General features: G+C 45.3%; 1 protein-coding gene across 4 annotated transcripts in view; it reads left to right on the top strand.

The window, feature by feature from the left end:
* The window catches only part of LOC118211011 (E3 ubiquitin-protein ligase RNF123), a 124,129-nt gene extending 103,652 nt beyond the window's left edge, over positions 1-20,477 (top strand). For all 4 annotated transcript variants that reach the window (XM_035387650.1, XM_035387647.1, XM_035387651.1 and 1 more), the window contains exons 37-39: positions 2,358-2,452; positions 19,118-19,203; positions 20,320-20,477. In XM_035387650.1, the coding sequence (XP_035243541.1) occupies positions 2,358-2,452; positions 19,118-19,203; positions 20,320-20,419 (281 nt within the window). In that variant the 3' untranslated portion in view covers positions 20,420-20,477. The remainder of the gene's footprint in view (positions 1-2,357; positions 2,453-19,117; positions 19,204-20,319) is intronic.
* The last annotated feature ends 970 nt before the right edge of the window (positions 20,478-21,447 follow it).

The raw sequence follows: 21,447 nt of genomic DNA, 5'->3' as shown, positions 1-21,447 counted from the left end.
ATGCAAATTCAAATGCAGAGAGGACCCAGTTCTCCCTGATGAGGGGTACCCATTCCCCTGCATGCTCAGCATCGATCGAGATTCAGGAATCATTGGCTCGTTTCTTGGCAGGCAGTGTTATGGAAGTAATAAAAAAAAATTCTAATTCAAATGCTAGACCCAGTTCTGTCTAGCGAGGATTAATCAAGCCATTCTTAAACCTCATTTCATTACTGTATACGCCTAAAGCCTGCTGAGATACACAAATCACCGGCATGTTTCATGACATGCGGCATTATGGGAATTAAGTAATCAGAAACACAAACGCAGGGAAGACACAGTTCTCTGTGTCTTGGATTAATAAAGCCATTCTTAACCCCATTTCCTTACTGTGTATTTCTAAAGCCAGCTGAGGTATCAAATCGCAACCTTGTTAGCCTCTGGTGAGTGGTACAAGAATAATAAAAAAGAAAATCCAAATTCTCATGCAGTGGAGAACCCAGATCTCTCCATTGACAGGTGGATAAATGGCAGCAAGGTGCCAGAAGAACACGATTTGGCCTTTCAGCATCCCCAGATCTGCAGGGGGCGTCCATCCCAGAGGCTGCAGCATGGGCGACTGCACGCTGCTCCGTTTTCCTTCCCCAAAAAATCAGTCCTCTCATGCCACACGTCTCCACTGACCGCCCAATCCTCAAACCACCCGAGCCCGGGGCTCTGGATTCCGTGGCAAGGACTTGGTCGCAGTTTACACGGTCAAGGCCAATTTAGTCCCTTTAAAACTGGACAGGCGTGAAATTGCAAGGGGGCGAAGCTGGAGGCTGGATTTTCTCCTAGGACCTTGAACTGAAATATTAATTATCAAACATATCTGACCACCGAAACACAGTGGAGCCAAATGGGGTGGAGGCAGCTCTTTGCTTATGGTCCACCGCTCCGCAGTTAAACAACACTGCCTGGAGGGGCGTCCAGATATTGAGTAGATGAAATGAGCATAAGAGCCATTGTGTGAATGTGCTTCTCAGGGCACTGGTCTCTTATCACCCCTCTGCTTGATCTCGTTGGTTTACACGTGGACGGTAATTCCAGTTGGACTTACGGTTTATCTCATGATAAAACTTTGTATCTCTAATTCATTTCTAAATTTCTGTTTTTAAAACACAGTGAATATGATCAAACAGCTTTATGTCAGTGCTTCACGAGTCACCAGCTACTAAAGTTGATTTGTAACTCTGTGTGATGAGAAAATAATGCTATGTTGGTAAATGAAAACAGATTTTTGCGGTTCCTGCGAGTTCCATTTTTTTTTTACATGCACAAGAATTGATTTTATGATGAAATAACCCCCTGAAATATGTAATTCATTGTGAACTTTAAAAATCTTTTTAGAAAACCTGTGGAATCATGGCTGTCCTTACAGCCACATTACCCCTGATGAGGTGATGACTTGTTGTGTCACACCAGTGTGGGCTCCCAGTCACAGCCGTGTCTCGAACCTGAAACCGTACTGCTCCCACCCTGCACTTGTGGTGTTTGTTTGTACCGACTCATGCCGTGTACAGGCTGCGAAACTTTTTGCTGTACTGCTCACGTTACACGATGTTCTTTCTTGTTATCTGTCTTGTCTGTGTAGTGGTGCTCTCGCCATGCACTCAGACGCATACAAATTGCCAGATCTTTCGCGTCGGGGATCCTGAAACTCCATTGCCACACGAAAACACGGCAGAAGGTGTTTGTTTCTTTTCTTGAGCTCATTTGTGCCAAAAAACGCAGGGCAGATGCAGGCAGCAATGATTGTCTGCTTAGAGAGAGTTGGAGGCAAATAAAGCCCAAATAAATGATGCAATGAAAATGTAGCTAGCTAGCCTGTGCGTGTTCAACCTGTGCATCACCAGGAAGGGAGTATTTGTGCTTTTGTTTTTGTTATAAGTTCCTAACAACCCTTTGTGTATGACATGACCATTATTACATTGTGATTGAAACAGAATAAAGTAGCCTTCATCCTCTTCGAAGCCATGTTGTTTCCACATTCTCCCCATGGTTTCGTCTCATACTCTCATTCAATATTCAATACTCAATACTCAAGTCAATATTTCTGAATGGAATGTGCTTACTTTATTGTGGAGTATCAGACCATATTAGTTCTGAGTTCTGCGGTTCTCCTGTGTAATACTGCTGTGTGATTCTCATGTTTAACTCCTGTATGTTGTTCTCCTGTGTAATACTGCTGTGTGATTCTCATGTTTAACTCCTGTATGTTGTTCTCCTGTGTAATACTGCTGTGTGGTTCTCATGTTTAACTCCTGTATGTAGTTCTCCTGTGTAATACTGCTGTGTGGTTTCTCATGTTTAACTCCTGTATGTTATGTCTTTTACAGACACTGATTACATCAGCACTGATGAGGAGAGGAAGGTGGAGCAGATGCTGACCTTCCTGACAGAGCAGTCCAAGGAAGCAGCAGCCAGCGCAGCGGTGAGTCAGGCGGGAGATGGGTGGGGCCGGGGGGGGGGGGGGGGTTCGTGGGGGGGGGCGGGGGGATTGGGGACGTTCGGGCGTTCGGCCACCAAAGATGCGGAACCCAGTAACATTCCCCAAGCAGTGCCACCCAGCAGAAAGGTCCATGCTCTACCGATGGAAGGCATAGAGAGGCAGAGAGACCCTGAAACAGAGCACTGTTGCGTACCAAGCTGTCACACTAAGATAATAAGAAAATAATTGTGAAATGATTTCATCTGCGCATTGTAATGAAGGAATCCATCCATCTGATCAGGCTTCCTTTCTGGGAGATGTTCCATGGGAGTCCCTGAATGGAAGGACTCCTGATGGTTTCTAACCTGAATGGTGTGTACTGAGTGGTTTTTATTGAGTGGTTTGTACTGAGCAGTTTGTATAGAGTGGATTGTACTGAGTGATTGCACAGTGGTTTGTACAGAGTGGTTTGTACTGAGTGTGGCTGCACAGTGGTTGGTACTGTGGTTGTACTGAGTGGTTGTACTGAGTAATTGCCCAGTGGTTTGTATTGAGTGGTTTGTACTGTTTATTTTAGGCGATCTTTTAGGTTTTGCGCAAGCAAGTAGTCAATGCGTCCATGAGGACCCTGTGGTTTCTGTCTAAAATGATGGGAAGGAAGTAGGGGGGTGAAATCCCCTCTCTGGCCTGTCCGGATCTGTGGCCTGCCTTTGGGGATAGCTCCTGGTGCATACCACTGCATTAGCTATGGAGAAAAGCACTAGCGTCTCTTCCCTTGCAGTGCGCAATCTGATACCAAGCCTTCCTCATTATGGAGAGCTGGGCCATATACTGTAAGAGACCCATTTGAGCTGAGAGGGTTGGGTTACAAAGAAAACCACTAATTCTTTTGCATGCTGCACTCTCAGAACTAACAGGGAAATAAAGGCGTCGTAGATTTTTTTAAATTCAGTGGTTAATATCTGGTTAAGCAAATGGTGCTTTGTATTTGTACACAGTGTGCTATCTGATGAAATCCTAAGACTGAAGTGGAAACCTGCTTTAGTGGAGACTTAAGTCAATGTGTGGGGAGACTATAGTAAATTGAACTTGTATAGCTTCTTTGAGCTCTTTGAAGGATCTCAAAGTTCCTTTCTTTGAGGGTGTTTATCTCATCTCGACCACCACCATTGCATCAACACAAGGATTCTTAAGGCAAGGATTTTTTTCTTTTCTCTATTTTAAAGGCCAGGAATTTGGCCTGAAAAAATTTGATCAGCACTATGGGGATCTTCAGATGGGCACTGAGAGAGTCTGAACTGTTGGTTTAAGGTCTGGTCTTAAAGGCAGTATTTCCTAAGAGCTGCATATTTTGACTTTCTGGAACACTGCCCCACAGGTGGCACCAGCACTGCTTCCGGCAGTTTTCCAGGCTCTGTTCCGATCAAATTGACCCCCCCCCCCCATTGCTTCTCACTCTTTTACAGGAAAAGGCTGGGGGATGGAATGGTGGATGCCCAAAGTGTTTTTCATACTCTTAAGTGCTCTGTTGTGGATGTGGTTCACTTAGCGCAGTGGTTTCCTCTTTCAGTCCTGTGGTTCGTCTTGAGGAAACCCCAACCCCCCCCCCCCCCCCCCCCCCCGTGTTCTTTTCTTCCCCCCGTGTGAGCATCCCTCTATAATTTGAACAAGCACAAGATGCACCGGTTTTTTGTCCATCTCAGTTTTTTCTCTCTCTGCCTCTCTCCATTGATTTAATTTTTGGCATTGTCACACCACAATTAAAAAATCCATTTAGGTTTTCACAGTTCAAGCTGGTACATATAATTGCACATAGTGTATTTTTTGGGGGAAAGAAAAATGTTCCATATAACAGCGGCCCCTCACCCCCACACACTGGTTGCCAGTGACAACCACATGTACACATGTGCACGGTCTGACTTTGTTGATTATTCAACAAGAAATTGAACAATGTGTGGATGAGTGCCCTAGAACCGCTCTGTATACTGCAGTGTTGTGCACAGAAGAACTTGACCCAAAGCATCTACAGGTAATAATCATCAGTCGGATCACCTATATTTAAAGATCAACATTATAACCTGTGTTTAAAGATCATGATTAGGTGCATTTACACATCAGTAGGATTACTTGTATTTAAAGAAACGCAGATGACCTGTGACAATCTGTCCATTTTCTGTCATTAATAATGGTCTGTATTTATGTTTGAGCTTTCGCGCATCACCTGGGGGTGAGATGAGATCAATGGCAGCAGACAGGAATGGATTTTTAATTAGCCGTGTGGACTTAGGCATGGATGGTTGGTCAGATTGAGATCTCTGGAAAGAGAATTAGCCTATGACACTGTGAATTACTTGGGCTGTTCTTGCTTGTAAAAATGGCAGCGGGATCTGACTGAAGGTACTTCTGACTGCACAGTATCCCCATCACTCCATCAGGCACTGATTTGCCCTTCACAACTCTTTCTTCCGCCTGGTCACCAGCAGCATATTTACTGTTTGTCCTGTTCCTGAAAACTGCACCGCCATTATGAGTACAGTCACCTAATTTAGATTTCATTGATATTGAACAAAAAGATAAATTGGGCAGTATAATAAAAGATAAATGAAATAATAGAAGTTATGTGTATGTTTCCCTTCCTGTGAATGTGTAAGGGAAGGGGATGACTTCTTAATTGGTCACCATGCTTGACGGATTCAAGATGTCCCAGTCTGCCTTGGTGCAGTCACAGGATGTGGGCTATTCGGCTGTGCCCAAAATTTCAAAGCTTTAAACCAGCTACAGATCTTGTAATTTCAGGGCTCCCAAGCTTCAAAATGACATTGCCCCAGATCCAACCCGGAGAAGAAATTTGGTATTTAAATGAAGTCTCAAAATGTACTCTCTCTGACCCCTATAATTCAAATGCACAATCTTTGGGAGTCCTGTTGAGACCCTAAGGGCTCAGAGCTGCTGCAGGCACCCGGAGGACTGTGAAGCACTGCGTAACTGCTCGTTTGTAGATGGCGCAATGCAACAGCGAGGATTAGCTGACCTGTGAAAGCCGATGCAGGTGTATTATACTGTAATCAGTTCGCCGGGCCCTGTCGATGGGGTGTCTTCTGGAGTAAACAAGCGTCTGTCTCCCAGCCTCCGTCACCCCTCTCATGGGACGCGTCGTCAGCCTTCATCCTCTGACAGGCAGCCAGAGAGACGCTCTTGGAAGCGATACAGGGCCGGCTGGTCCGTTACCCTGTTTATTAAATCATTACACTGTTTGAAAACCTGTCAGACTGCCCGCGAGCTTAACATCTACTTAGCTCTTCCCATTTTTTTGTGTACATTTTTTCATCCTTTCTAGCACAATCCCCCCCACCCCACCCCACCCCACCCCACACTACACTACATTTGTTTACGTGGGTTTGCCAAGAACAACAGCTATTGACGTCCACCCAGGCACGGCCCGCTGTGCCAAACCCTGTTTTGTCCCTAAACCAGAGAGAGAGAGAGAGAGAGATGGCGAGGGAAGCTGTTGTTTTTCCGCGTGCGTTGTGAGTGGGCGGGACGGCGCGGCGGTAAGGCGGTAAGAAGCGGCCGGCTCGGAAGCGCGGCGGCGGAGGGACGCGGTAAAGTGCCATCTGATTACCGGTAATTGTTCTGCCTGAGCTGACCTTTCCTGCCTCCGCCGTGCGCGGAACAGAGCTCTCACCGGCGCTGGCTGCTGCTCCATTAGCCGCCCCATTCATTCGCCAAGCGCCGCTGTTTACGCTCCCTTCGCAAAAAAAAAAAAAAAAAAAAGAGAGAACGTGTGTCCTTTCACATGTCTATTTTTGCACGCGCGCTGTGTTTACAAACTGCCGTGCGTTTTTAGCATACCAATCAATTCACCTGCTCGCTTTGTCCTCGCCAACGTTGTGGTTTTAACGTTCGCCGTGAGTTAAAAGCATTGCACTTCGCTGCCCTCCCATATGTTTCTAAAATCAACTGGAATAATTAGCGTGGCCTTACCCTCTGTGGAATAAATAAGTAGCTTTTTGTAATCACAGTTTATTAAAATGATGATTATTCTGCTGAAAAAGAAGATGGCATCATTTCAGAAAGCAATGAAGCAATGGTGGGGAAGATTGAAGAATGTAAACTGATTACAAACAGTACAAGTGCATCCAAGTGGAGCTTTGCACACTTAAAATAACAGCGCTTGCTGAAGCTCACCATGTCATTTCAGAAATAAATATTTCTGTATATAATATTAATATGTACTGTTGGATGTTACCAGTGTACTCCCTGATTGGTGGGTACTTTCTGACTAGACTTTTTGAATCTCTGGAATTTTTTCAAAAGTAGCCAGAAGGTGTTCATCAAGCGCAGTGCTACTGTTTTCAATGAGCAAGGTGCATTTTCAGTGTTTTGAGTCAGTAAACTATAAAGTAACTATGTAAGGTAACATCACGACCCTCTTATTCCCATTCATTATCTTTGGACCAACCCAAATGAAGCGCTTGGGAGAACGGAAAGCCCTCTACTTCAGATTTATGGGTGTCAGCATGAGATGGAGGGCAGCATTATGAAAATGACTGTGAACTAATGCATCATAGTAAAACCTACCCCATTTAATTTAGCTTTGTGCTGAGAAGTTTATGCCTTCAGCAGGACGATAATCATTCTCTTGACAACAAATTAATTTCTGGTCGCGTACACTCAAGCTGCAGACACTTGAAACAGGAGTTATTTGGACATGCTATTCTTTACATTTGCGCTATCAAGACAAGTCTGTTTTGTGGTGTAGATCTGTGGAAACGACAAACTCTTAAAATTAAGGAAAGCAGGTTTATGTACTATAACTCAACAATCAACTTGCAGATTCAGGAGAAAATGTGATGGGCCAATTTTTTTGCATTTGATATACAACATGATTTAACTTTTCAGTTACTGTATGAATTATAATTTTCTGTAAGTTTGAGCGTGTTGACAGAGAAAGCGATTTAAAAAAATCAAAGGAACAAAATAAATAAGCATCACAATGTACTCTGTGGAACGGACGAGAGCAGACCAGAGTGGGAGAAGGTCTACAGCTAGGCTCCAGTCTGCACTCTGATAGACTGGCAGGTAGCCAATCGGAAGGCTTCTCTCTGTCTAATGGCTGTGTGCCTCCATTCCACAGCACGACTCCACAGCACAGCGCAGGTCCATGATGACCCAGACTGCCTTGCAGCCTTATCAGATTTGTGTTTTGATAGAAGAAGCTCCAGATAGTGCCGTTGATAGAAATGGCTTCATATTTATAGGCAATCAGGCACAGTGCTGGCTTACTGATGGAGCGTTCCCTCTGTTTTTCTGCATTCCTTTTATCTCTGTAATTCATTCTGTTTGCCTTTTGTACTCAAAACCTTTGTCGTGCCCAACCAGTGCTTAAATATCAATGAAGGAACAACACTGTTCTCAACACTGAATTATTAAACAAAGATTTTGCCTCATTGTTTTATTTTGTTTTTTTTATGTGTATTTATGCATGTGTTTATTTTTATGCTGCTATCACTAATAATACTGCAGCTGCTCCTACGACTTATGCTGCTGCTACTACTAGTACTACAACTACACCTAAATATTTTTCTTTTTGTTAGAAATAACGAATTCTTACACTCGTATAAATCAGGTGCATATTTTCTACATGGCAAGTGGTTCTTCATAAGAGGGTCTGCCTAATGAATGTAATTTAATGTAATTATTATCGACATTAAGCATTTCTTCAGAATCTTGACTAAAATTCAAAATGGAAGTCCAGTCTGACTAGCTATATTTAAATCCTGCTCTGTAGGCCCACACCCTGCTGGTGTCTCCCATGTCAGCCTTTGCCTATTCCGGCTGTTCCCACGGCACAGCCGCGCCCCTGTCCCCCTTCAGAGCGTAAAGACCATGAAGGCCTTGTTGTACTTCACATGCCATGTCTCTGTGGAGCTGAAGCTGAGACCTTGCGGCTGCAGTAACGGACCTGCAGGAAAGGCTGCTGCAGTAATGCGAGCCCTGCGAGGGGTGGGGCCTCTGGGCTGTGGGTGTGGAGCTAAAGCTGCTGGTGGGAGAGTCAGGTTTCGTCAGCCCCTCAATAGCTAGAGTTACAGTAAACTGCCAATCATGCTAAGCCAATCACAGAGATGAGAGCAGTTAAAAAATGGGAGTTTAGGTCCCTGGGCTTTAAATTTTTAAAACTATTTTAGACTCGTGAAGCAGTTATCAGCTTCTTTTCTACACGCATTCCTACAAACGTGATTTTCCTCAGGCCCTCATGCCAGCTATAATTAAATTAATTTAAACACTTGCTCCTGTACAGAGAAGAACCTAGCACATATAGCTTCAGTTTTTATAATATGTGTCATGTCTATAAAATGACAGATTGAGATAACTGGCACTGCAGAGGGAAGTGTTGGCATGTGTAGTCTCTTCCTTGTTGGGAATGTTGAGCTGGTCTTGTTGGGGGGAAGGGAGGGTTGTCATTGGGGCAGTATTGCGCTGTGTTGTTGAAGGAGGCGCGATCAGTTGCTGCCAGATCTACTGAGCTGTCCCTGACTGCAGCTGCTCCTGTGTTTGTGGCTTCAGGTGAGAGATGGGCCGGGAGGCATTGGCTTGTCATGGGCTGTCTGTCTGTGAATAGGCTGGGAGGGGCCCTCTGTAGACTGCTCTCTCCTTGTGTCAGGAAGCATTAGCCATGCATGAACAGGCTACCTAATTGCACCACAGGACACGAAAGCAGAGGTCACTCTCCCATTTGCATTTGAGCTTTCAGAATGATGATTCCAAACCGGAAGCACCTTAATGCGTAATCCTCAAGTGGTTGAGAGATGATTTGGTTTAACATTGAAAATATGTTCTTTTTTTGTCGACTCTTGATCCTGTGGGTTTGTAGCAGAAATTGCTGTGCTTTTGTCTTTTAAAGAACTATCTGTACACGTTGGAGATGAATGTGGATAGAATTATCATAATGGCTCATTGAATGAGGGATGAGCATCTTTAGTGGGCTTGTTTCCGGTATGTTTCATATTTCTTATTATCTGCACTTTCCGCCCAATTTTTCTAGCTCTAACTAATCCTACAGTTTTTGCACTACATTCAAACTTTTTACACCAATTGACCGGCTAGTTCAAAGACATTGTTGCTTGTATTCAGATTGTTGAAATATTCAAAACTTTTTGAAATATTCAACTTTTTTGTGGTCACTCCATAGAGGGCCAGTCATGAACGTTTAGTGGAATGCTTTAGCAGGACGTATGCGCAGGTGGTCGCTCTCATGGTTTAGTAGGACACATGCGCAGGTGGTCATGGACGTTTAGTAGGACGTATTTTTAAGCACAGCTTTATCGCCTACGCTAACATGTTAGCGTTTCGCCTACTTTAGTTAACCTAGTTAGCGCATATGGATGCTATCCTGCGCGCATGAGTAGGAGCTAATGACACACAGATACAACCACCGATACAGATGTATGGACACACGGATGCTACAACCACCGATACGGATGTATGGACACACGGAGGACAACAAATAACTTTACAGAGGTGAGGATATGCCATAGCTAGCTAGCTATATAGTTAGCCAAGTTTTACTCCTGACACTTTTAGGATATGACTAATCCCTGGAACATAATCGCTACTTGCTGATCCCCAGCTGTAACACTACAGTGCACCGTGGGTCTGGACAGTTTTGTGCTTCTTCTGAGCTATGCGCCCTCATTGAAATGCATTGAGGCTTGAGGACAGTGCCAGTTGGAATTTGAAGCAAGCCCACACAATTCCTTCAGGAATTGTAACCTTTCTAGTTGACCCTTGTGCCCTTGATCTTGTGTTAATCTTGGACCCTTGTGTTAACTTGTCTGTGTAGGCATTGGCTACACACCTGCCATTGGTTGTCGTGTACCTGCTAGGTGCTTTAATAGTCTGTTCACTGTTCTGTCTGAATGTTCTGAACAGGGAAACATGTCAGCATCTTTTGGTTCATTAAACTGTATGGAACCCAATGCATTCACAGTACAAAATCATTTCTAACAAGCTTTTAGCATTTTCCGTGAACCTTGAAGCCCTTTTTAGAAAACCTGTGAATATACTTTTTCTTGCTGAGGTGCTGACAGAGTTATCTGTGCCTAGAGTGTACAAGTATTTGTCGATGCAATTGAGATGCAAATGTCTAACCTGCATTTTGTTTGCTTTATCCCTACTGGTATGCTTTCTGCTACTCAAGTGAAGGACATCAGACAGCAACTGAAATATATTTGGGCCCTTATGATGTATTTTATAAATGTGGACCTAAATAAAGAATTAATGTGTGTGTGTGTGTGTATGTATGTATGTATGTATGTATGTGTGTGTTTGTGCATGCATTCAAAATTAATTGGCTAGCAGGACCTTGATCAGGCAGCCTTGGTGGTGCTGAGCTACGTCAAATCAGCATATTAGGCCATTTGGGGGGAGGAGCCTATCAGGGCCGTTTGGGGGGAGGAGCTTATCCAGGCAATTTTTTGGGAGGAGCCTATCGGGGCTTTTAAGGGGAGGAGTCTATCTGTGTCATGGCAGAATGGATGTGAGGCTCCTGCGAGCTGCTCTTCAGCCACCTCAATCATATCTGCACTACCAGCTGCTCACAACTCCAAATTCAATTTAAATTAGACACCACTGCTATTTGCTGCACCCATCTCTCAGTTATAGGGGAATGTAACAGCCTTCGAGGGAAGAAAGAAGAAGCCCTTACAGCATATATATTTTTCATTTCTGTGTGTTTGTGTGTGTGTATGTGTGTGTGTTTCAAAGTTCATTTTGGCTCATGAAATGGGTAGAAACATCTGAGCTCATGATGAAACAAATCAGGGTAACTTTTCATTTAGATTCCTGCTTGTGTGGTTTGAGAGTGTGTGCAGTGTGTGGAGATGGATGTTCTATATTCCCATCAGCGGAACCTCCCCTTGCAGCTGTAATCCAAGACTAACTGCGCTAGAACAGAGCGGTGCAGTATTCTAACGTCTCAAAACCATCCAAACACACCTCTCTGGGCTATCCTAGATCTGTGTTTAAAAACAACATTGGAAATACCTGCTGCATCAGAGCAGTGGTGTACAAGTGCCTTTTTTAGCCCTCTATAGCTCTGTCTGTCGGTCGGTTGGTCGGTTGGTCCACAAAAGTGTCCCACCCTGTAGCGCCCACAGTTTTCGCTCCAGGAGGCTGAAATTAGGCATGGAGGTTGATCATGACCGAAGGCAGAGCTGAATAACTGTCAGGCCGATTGACCAAGAGGGGGCGTGGCGTATCACAAAAATGGATTCACAGATTGGTCATGATCCATAGAAGAGGTCATGTGTTTGTGTGAGGTTGTGTATGTGGAAGCATGCACACATGGATGCATGCGCATGTGCAGTCACAGCTATTGTGGATTCGCGCTTGTTATTCTATAGACTGTTGGATTTGAATTTCTGTCACAAAGCTTTTCATGGATTTAGATGACAATCACAATTATTATGAGAGTCGGTGGCATCTTGTCATGTAATATACCATGCAGAGAGTGGATGACCCAATGCTATTGAGTTTTTAAATAAGCGTGGTCAAAGTCATGTGATATGAACAGTCATATAATGTACCCAACAGTTAAGAGAGAAAAGCCTCATTCTCTGTCTTGCCATTGGATGTGCTTCATGCAGAGGGTAATGTAGGCACTGCTTAGGCTATGCTCACTTCTGGTACTTAAGGCAACCCGTGAACTTGCTAGTGTATGCGATGGGATAATAATATGCTATAAGAAAATCGTAAGAAACAGGGAGATGTTGGTATGTTTTTTTCTCATGTAGAATGTTTTTTTTTTTTTGTTGACAATTGCGCAATAGAGCTTTGTAAAGGCTATTTGAAGATTGTGCTAGGAGTCAGGTTTCACATTGAAGTCTGATTTATGTTTTCCTTTAACAGTTAGCAAGACTGATCATCTGGCTCAAGTTTACAAACCGCCTATATTAGTGCTTTTGCCTAGATTTAGTTTTTCCATAAATGGAGTCAAATACAAAAATAATTGTTGGGCGTAGTATTAATTTGCTGTATTAGATTACAGTATTGGTGTATTTATTGTTGGCATCATTTTTTCAGAGCTACTGTAGAGAAGTGTGTGCATTTTGCAGTGCATTTCCCTGGCTTCCTGCTCTATACAGTGCCAAAGTGTTTTCTGGAAACTATACACTAACACGCAATGGCCCAAGCCCCTTAGCTGAACTCCTGTGCTTGAATATATGATATTGTATCTGTTAAGTGTTGGTCTGTAAAGTAACCTTACAGGCTCAGCTATGACTCTGCTTACTGCACCTCTTCATTATCCTGGAGGCTTTACCGGCACTGAAAATGCAACTGAAGAGAGATCAGAGCAAACTCTGCTTGCTTTCCAAGTGCAGCACCGAGTTTTCATTCTGTACTGTAGCGGTTTCATATAGGGACCCTTCGTCTCGGATGTGCAGAAGCTATGCTCGCAAAAAAAGGTTGTAAATTACGAGGCACAAGAATCCCGTCACTCAGATGAATTGTGTTGGGTGTTTGGGAGAGGGAGCGCTCTGATGGTAATGGAGTGTGGTTTTAGTGGGGAGTTTCTGCAGAGCGAAGCAGGGGTGAATGGAGCATCGGGGGTGGGGGGCGGAGGGTGCTGTGTTGGGGTTTGGTCGTCATGGTTTCACGGCGGGGAGCATCGCGGAACCGCTCTGGGCTCTGGTAGCTCTGGTTTCCATCAAGACCTTGTCTCCTATGACATGGTAGAGAACATAATTTGTACAGAAGAGGGAAACTGAAGATGGGACAGTGAAAAAATGGGGGGGAGGCTGGCCGATTCCCAAATTAACAACCCTCTTCTGAGGACAGGATGTTCCTCGTCCCGTCCTCTCCCGTTCCTCAGCTACCAGTTTCTCAGTGCGTTCACCAGGGGGATACCCCACCCCATGCCTCTGCGCCTTTCCTTTGATTCCTGACTCTTGTTAGAATGGGAATCAGTCTCTCCCGCAGCTTTTATTTCATATTCTCCTTTTGTGGTAGCCATGGTGACAAGGTGATTGACAGCCTTTCAGATTGCTGAAACCAGGAGGTTTGGCCTTGGCAATACTGCTGCGTGTTTCATTTTGACTTCAATGGCAGAAAATGAGGAAAATTAATGAAAATCTAAAGTGCAGTGAAAAGATTTTAACCTGCAGGAACTGTAGATCAAGAAGTTGTAGACAGTTTTGTTTTTTATGGAGAGCGAGGGGGAGTTTTTGATTGCAGTCTCTTCCATCTCCAGGGAAATCAGTTGGCCTTTTGAGTTTGAATAGCGTGTGGTTGCTCATCACAGAGATGTACCTCCAGTCAGTCTAGTTCAGAATGATGAAGTGAAGCCTTTGTGCTGGTCCCACCATGGGGGCTGCGTGACCCAGCAGCCACGCTCGTTCCCATTGGCCGAGCTCCACTGTCCGTGGAGAGTGGCAGGGAACATGGGCACATAGAGAATGAAATAAATCTGCTTTATAAATGACCTGGTGTGCAGGGCCAAGGAACCGTGTCTCACTGCTTTTAAATGAGCGGCTTGTAAAGGACTACAATAAAGTAAACATCAAAGAACACTGATGGTAGGCCTGGGGGGATCCTGGCTGTGCCGACAACGAAAAGCAGGCCAAGAGAAGAGAGCACCGAAACAGAGTGGAGGATAGAGGAGAGGAGCAGAGGAGTGGAGATTAGAGGAGATGACGGAATTGGAGAAAAACAGGGAATAGGAGAGGTGGAGAAGAAAAGAGGAGAGAAGGGAATCTGAGCAGTGGGGAGAGGAGAAGAGAGAAGAGGAGGAGCGAAGAACAGACGTGACAGGAAAGGATAGGAGAGAAGAGGAGGAAGAGGGTTGAGAAAAGGTGATTCGGCAGGAGAGAGGGAAAAGGGGGACGGGATTAGCATCCGGTATCGCAGGGCTTGTTTCCTCTTCTGTGCAAATGAAACCGCAGCTCTGAAGGCAGGGGGTTAATTCTGGAGAAGCTTGGGTCATCTGGCTCTTCCCCCTCAACAGCAGCTGCATACTAACAGGAAGCATCAGGCCTGAGTGAGCTGCTCAGTGTGCAGCAGCTCTGTGTGAAGCAGCAGATCAGCACTGGACAGTTCCTCCCCCGACTACTGCAGTTCAGCACTGTCCCCTCCCTTTCACTCATCCCCTCCATTTAACTCATCCCCTCCCTTTCACTCATCCCCTCCATTTAACTCATCCCCTCTGTTTAACTCATCCCCTCCCTTTCACTCATCCCCTCCATTTAACTCATCCCCTCCCTGTCCCTCATCCCCTCCCTTTCACTCATCCCCTCCCTTTCACTCATCCTCTTCCTTTCTCCCTTTCACTCTTCCCCCTGTCTAATGGCTTAAATAAACAGGGCTTGTTTTCTGTACGGAATCGTCTTGGGAAATTTTCCTATGTCTGCTGCAGTTTCTTTGAATATCTGCATCAATAGCTGGCTCACCCGCTAGCTTTGTGTTCCACCTTGTCTGTAGTTCAGCACAAAGCGTACCGCTAGCTAGTGAAGATACGCTCTTTCATGGGCTGTTGTTGAGCAAATTAATTATCCAGATTGATAAAAGGCTTCAACTTGCCGGCTAAAATAAGGAAATGGTAATTGGAATAAATGTTTAATGTTAAATGAGAAAGAATGTCTTTGTGTGAAATAATAGTTAGAACTGAAATGGGCTTTGGGTACTGTTGCCTGTCTGAAACGAACGGTCAGCTGAAGTTCTCTGTGCGAAGCTGAGACAGTACACCGCACCGCCCCGCCCATCCACAGAGTGCCGGGGAGAAAACCCTGGGGCCCGTTCTGCTGAGGCAGAATGAACACACAAATCAGTGAATAAACGTCAATAAATGTATTATTGAATGAATGAAAAAAAATGAATTGATGAATACTTTGTCATGAACATGTAGCACACATGACACACACTTAACACATCCAATGACAATTTTAACAAATTAAATTTATTTAAAAAAATATGAAAACAGTGTGCGGTCCTGTGAGAAGCCCTGGACTGGAGGGCAGACTGGGCCCTGTAGCTGCAGTATTGCAGGCTCAGCCAGACTCGGGCTGGGTCATTGGCAGACCGTGTCTGGGAAGCCACAGTGAAAGGGCAAAATTGGTTTTGTCTTTCCAACTGTCGGGTGAGTTCATTTGGCTAGTGTCCCTTGGGTTACGTCTGCACCGGACGACACACCAGGAATCTATAGACCAGTTTCATTCGTAAGAGAAATGCTTTTCCTCCAACAGGCCCCAACTTTAAGTACTTTATATTTATATTTTACCATGTAGGTCAACTGAACTCAATTCTCTTTTGCCTTGATGACCTGGAAAATCAACATGGGTTGGGAACGCTAGAGAATGTGTATGCCAATAAGATGCAAGAGATGATTTATGTAGAGAGCCAAGTTTATGAAAATCTGGCCAGCACAGTTGGCTTGACACCTCAACTCTTTTGAGTAGCAAATTTCCCAGGTGGGCCACCATCCAGATACTACTGACCAAGTTTGCACCTTCGTAGCTGCAGCACTTGGACAGTGGTACAGGTTGGTATGGCTGCTTGGCTTCCGCTATTCACCATGAAGGAAGGTACAGATTGGTATGGGAGCTTAGCTTCAGCAATTGACAATGAGGAGAGTACCGGTAGGTATCGTTGCTTAGCTGCACTGGAGAAACTACAGTGATCTGTGTATGGCATACGGATAGCGCAGCAGCGATTCTATGTATTAAAAAACTGAAAAACGCTGAAAATAATTCCGTTTGATTTTTGAATTATGCTTGTTTGAAGTCCAGGGGTTGTGTGTTTCTGAGCTTATCTGAAAGAGCCGTTGCATGGATTTTACTAGTGTTATTCTTTGCTTTTGGGCGAATGAAAACGTCTGATATAAAGTCAGTTTTAAGATGAGGCTGGGCCAGATTGACCATCTGTCTCCTCATTGCTGCAGCTTAGCCTTGCAATGTGCAGATGGGGCTAAAGGATATAGACCCGTGTTCTGTTTACAGCACAGGGACCAGAAGGATTAATAAAATTCAGGCAGGGAATTGGGGGCTATAAACAGATGAGATGGCTTATAGGTGGCTCTCTGGATTGTTATAGTGAGATCATCTTGTATTTGTGTTCTGTACCTCCTCATCCCTCAGGGCACGGTTGATTCTTTCTTAGGCAAGCATTTTTTTAAAGTCATGTCCTGTCTGTTGAGTGTGCAGTGGTAAGTTGCTGAGGTGGTTCTACAAATAACTGCTGTATAGACCCTACCGCTCTCGTGGGGATATCCATGGAGACAGCACTCCAGCTGTCAGAGCAGTCTTCAGGTGATTTCAGTGAAACATCATGTCAGCACAAGTCCAGGGGTACCCCAGGACATCAGGGAAACGTCATGTCAGCACAAGTCCAGGGGCACATCCCTGACTGAACTGATGCATCTAGGCTTTTGAAAGCCAAGAAGGGAAGGAGGGAAGAACAGAGATAGAATTTTGGGGAAGTTTTATTTCCTTCACCTCCTCGTTGATCCCGGATAGGAGCCTGATCCTTGGTCCTGTGGGACTGGCCTGTCTTTGGGAACCAAGTTTCACCAAGAAAAAAATGTGAACAGAGAAAAGACCAAGGATTAAAATAAGATGATTAAAAAATAAACGAGTGAAAAAGGAGAATGATCGTTCTTGAAAGCAAGCTTGTGACCAGATAGGGGGCATCTGGCCAGTGCAGGGTTAATAAGACACCCTTTTGTATCTCATACCACTCATGACACTAGAGGTAGTTCACAAGGTACAGGAGGTTTTATTACCACCTCAGTGTTCTCCCAGATTTGAAAAGGTCATTTTTAACTGCAGTCCTCTCCCATCGTTGCAGTTTTAACACTGTCTGGGCCGTTCACACAGAACGCTTGTTAAAACTCCAGCATCTTTTCCCACAGTGTTTTCTAAGGTAGAAAAGGAAGACTCTTCCCTTGTGACCCGTGTGTTTTTACACCTGCACAGTTGAATGCAGGATCACTCAGCAGTGTCACGTTTTGGTTGGTTAACCACTCAAACACCGGAAAAAAACAAAAATGTGGACGCTGGATACTAACTTCCGTTGCTTATGTTTTTTTGTAGTTAGTGGTAATTTGCTGGCTATCAGGTACCTAGCTAATGGTAGCTGTCTAATGAGAAAATAATCTTCAAGTATTTTCCCTAGCAACACATTCATCATTATCCTCAGGTTTTACCAATGCAGTTGCTGGACTAGTTCAGCTAGTTTGTTAGCAAAATAGCAAGACTGACCTTCTCTTTTCCCAGTAAAAAAAAGAAAGTGGGGTGGGGTTGGGGGGACGCTAGGGTGCAGCTCCAGAGAAGGGTTATGGAGAGAGGGATGGGGAGACCAGAATAACTGACATGGGGGGGGTGGGGGGGTGGGGGGGGATCTTAGTACCTGCTTCTTTTTCTGCCAAGTTCAGCGCTTTCATCCCCGCTCCTCTGTGGATCTGGCACAGAGGACTCAATTAACGCTCATCCCATCTGCATGAAAGCCCAGTCTAAAGAACCTCTGAGGACGGGAGGAAGGGATGACGTTCTAGGGCAGTATCCTGGTCATCTTCCTAACCTGAGTGCCCCACATTAATATGTCTTTAGTGTTCAGCACCACAAGCTTTGCAATGGCCTACCTGCTTTTTCGTATGCATTTGTGTATGGAAGGTACCATATACGGTATTTATTTATGTATTTACTTAATTACTTATTTGCTTTGAACCTCAGGGATAAAAAAAAAAAAAACAGATTTCTTGCGTGTAATGAACTGTACATTCATCCTGTGATTTAGGGGAACATGATCCACACCTCAATGGCAGCATTTAAGAACCTGCATCAGGAGCTGACTTTTAAAATGGCATTTATAAAATGGCCTCTTTTTTTTAAAACGTGTCTGTGAATGTAACCTGTGTGGCACTGCCAAGCTGCCCGTCCTGTGACCCACCTCTCACGGCCGCCTTTGGTGCCGTTTTGGACCGGTCGCGTGTCTGTAATTGTGCTTTTACCGCAGGTGTGCCAGCGTGTGGAGGGAGCAGCGCGATGTTAATATCGCTGGCGCCCTGGGGGCGGGCAGCAGGCCCAGGTGTGCGTGGGTCCGGCGGGTTGCGCCTGGCGCGTGGCGCTTTTATGGGGGTTTATTTACGACGGGATGGCGGGACGGCGAGCTGGCGCCTGTGATTGATTGCTCGTGAATCCTCGTGATTGAGACGCTGGGTCAGGCGTTAATGAGCTGACGGCGGCTTGCTGGGCGGAGCTGGGCTGAGCTGGGAAGGGCGAGGGGCGGTGACAGATAGCGAGTGGACAGGGGGAGGGGAGGGCGGGGCCATGATGGGTGGGCCGTGGTGATTGGGTGGGCTTGCGGTAAAAGGACAGGGGGTATGATACGTAGTGTTGGTGTAGTGGCTTGGTTGGAGCAGCCTGTCAGGGATGGAGTATTGGTTAACTAGAACCAGGCTTGTCACCAGAGCATTGCACATTTATTGCCCAGTGGGTCTTTGTTGCTGTTCCCTTAAGTGAAGAAGACACACAACCCAAATTGTTTCAGTAACCATACTGCTGTGTAAATGGATAAAATGTGAAACAGTGTAATTAACCCGCATGAATGGAGCCCCCTGTCACCATTACTGTGATGCATAAATAATGTTAACACAACGCTTCCCTCCCTCTTTCCCAGCCCACCAGCGAAGAGGACCTGTGCCCCATCTGCTATGCACATCCCATCTCTGCCGTCTTCAAGCCCTGCTCCCACAAGTCCTGCAAGTGAGTTATCAGCATTGAACACACCTGTCCAAAATTCAACTCACAGGGGCCATAGTGTGTGAGTTATCAGCACTGCATGCGCCCCTCCCAAATTTAACTCACGGGAGCCACAGTGCGTGTTATCAGCAGGGCACACACCTCTCCCAAATTTAACTCACAGAGGCCTCAGTCTGTGAGTTATCAGCAGGGCACACTCCACAAGGGCTGCCGTATGTTTGCTTATGACCGGCTTGCTGCTGCTCAGATTAATGCACGCTGCTCGCTGTGTCTGCCTGTAATATTAATGTGTGTTTGCAGTTACTCAGAGTGTATTATTAGCATAAATGTTTCATTGGGGAGATAAATCTACCTGGCGCTGGCTGCGTGGCTGTGATTCAGTGGGGCTGTGCGTGCTCGTGTGCGGATCACTGCTGATGTACCTGCGAGAGAGGAGCTTGTTCCCAGCCTCTCCAGTGTCTGTCAGGCTAACACCAGCTCAGTCCTGGGGCCTCCTTGCGCGTGCTGGTGTTAGCTGCAGCCGGGCTCTTGACAAATTACAGTCGAAGACATATGTAAATTAAGACGGTAAACCCCTCCTGAAGGAATCATATCGCGGTGCACATTACAGGAAATGAAAGCATGCGTTGTCTCAGAGCTTGTCTGATTAGAAGTTTTAAGATGAATACGTAACATTCATTCATATCTGGTTCTGGAATTATGTAGCATCCGCACATCATGTCGCTTGTCAAGAAGGTGTACCATCCGTCTAATTAAAAACCATTTTAAATGTTTATGCTTGGACCTGGGGGTTAAAATTCTCATTGTGGCCAGAATCATAAAGCAGCATAAACAGGGGCCTCCAGGACCAAGTTTGGGAACTGCTAGCTTTGTGCATTTCTGGAAAGCAAACATAAACATGACTGGGCACAGTTTAAAGAATTGAACACTTGCATGTGCTCTCTGAAAACTGTACTTTATTAAGGCTTGCTCTTGGATTTTTTATTTTACGTGAAATTCACCAAACAAAAGCAAGACCAGATGACAGTATCATCTATTATGAGCTGAAACATTTTTGACAAGGTTATTTTGACTCTGTAAGCACTAACAGATGTTTATTTGACCTTTTCTCTCTTCCAGAGCCTGTATCAACCAGCACCTAATGAACAACAAAGACTGCTTCTTCTGCAAGGCCACCATTACTGGTGTGGAGGACTACAGCAAACCTGCCTCATCTTAGCACCTCTCCCGGAGGGTACCCCGAACTGGGGAGACTGAACACCAACTCAACAGCACCTCACACACACATACACACACACACTAACAGACACAGACACACATACCGGTACACATCACAAAAATGCAGAGGCACTCTCTCTGACACACTCATGTACATGCATACAGACACACACACACAGTGACCCCACACTCACTCTGTATTTTGCTCTACACTCCCCAAGTGCTGTCTCTGTCAGGAGCCCTTGTGTGTGTGTTTGTGTGTGTGTGTGCGCGTGTGTATGTGTGTGTGTGAGAGCGCATGTGTGTGTGTGTGTGTGACAGTACACTACCAGTCCATCAAGGGTACGGCACCCTTTGGTACCTGTCATCACTACATCTTACACCGCGAGGAACTGAAGGGAGAACAGAAAAAAGTGAAGAGTGTTTTGTTGAGATTGCCAGTGGGTGACCCAGTGTTAGGTGCCTGACGTAGAGTAATTGGCAGTAATAGCCAGCTTTTTATATGTGAACAAGAGAGGGAGAGCCATGTCTTCACAGCACATTTCATGAACACAAAGAGAGAAAATGAGAGAGAGAGAGAGAAAGATGCTCAGCTTGCTGGCCAGGAGTGATGGAGGAGAGGCAGGGGGCAACAGCAGACCCCATTATCCATCATACGGGCCCCCCAGCCAACACACACACACCTCTCCCTCTGATCACTCTTTTCAATTAGCCTCTCCTCACACATCGGTCATTGCCCTGTCCAATTATTTCACGGCCATTTGTCACAGACGTATGTTGAAATATCCAGGACCACTGCTGAGTTTCTCCCTTTTTTCCTCTGCTAGCTTTAACAGTACTGTCTTCATGCATTCTGTTTTTCCTTGTAAAACTGCGGATTGAGGCTCATGCAGTCGGGGGAGGGAGGACACAACAGCAGTGTAATGGGAGATGTTTGGAGGGTGTCGGTTCGATTTCATTTCAGTTCCGTCCAATAACTATGCTCAGGAAAGATCCGCAGTCATTGGTGAAAATCAGGCTAGAAGATTC

This window comes from Anguilla anguilla, chromosome 13 (assembly GCF_013347855.1).
Source record: "Anguilla anguilla isolate fAngAng1 chromosome 13, fAngAng1.pri, whole genome shotgun sequence".
Lineage (NCBI taxonomy): Eukaryota > Metazoa > Chordata > Actinopteri > Anguilliformes > Anguillidae > Anguilla > Anguilla anguilla.
Note: the sequence above shows the minus strand (reverse complement) of the source record. Positions and strands in the feature narration are given on the sequence as shown.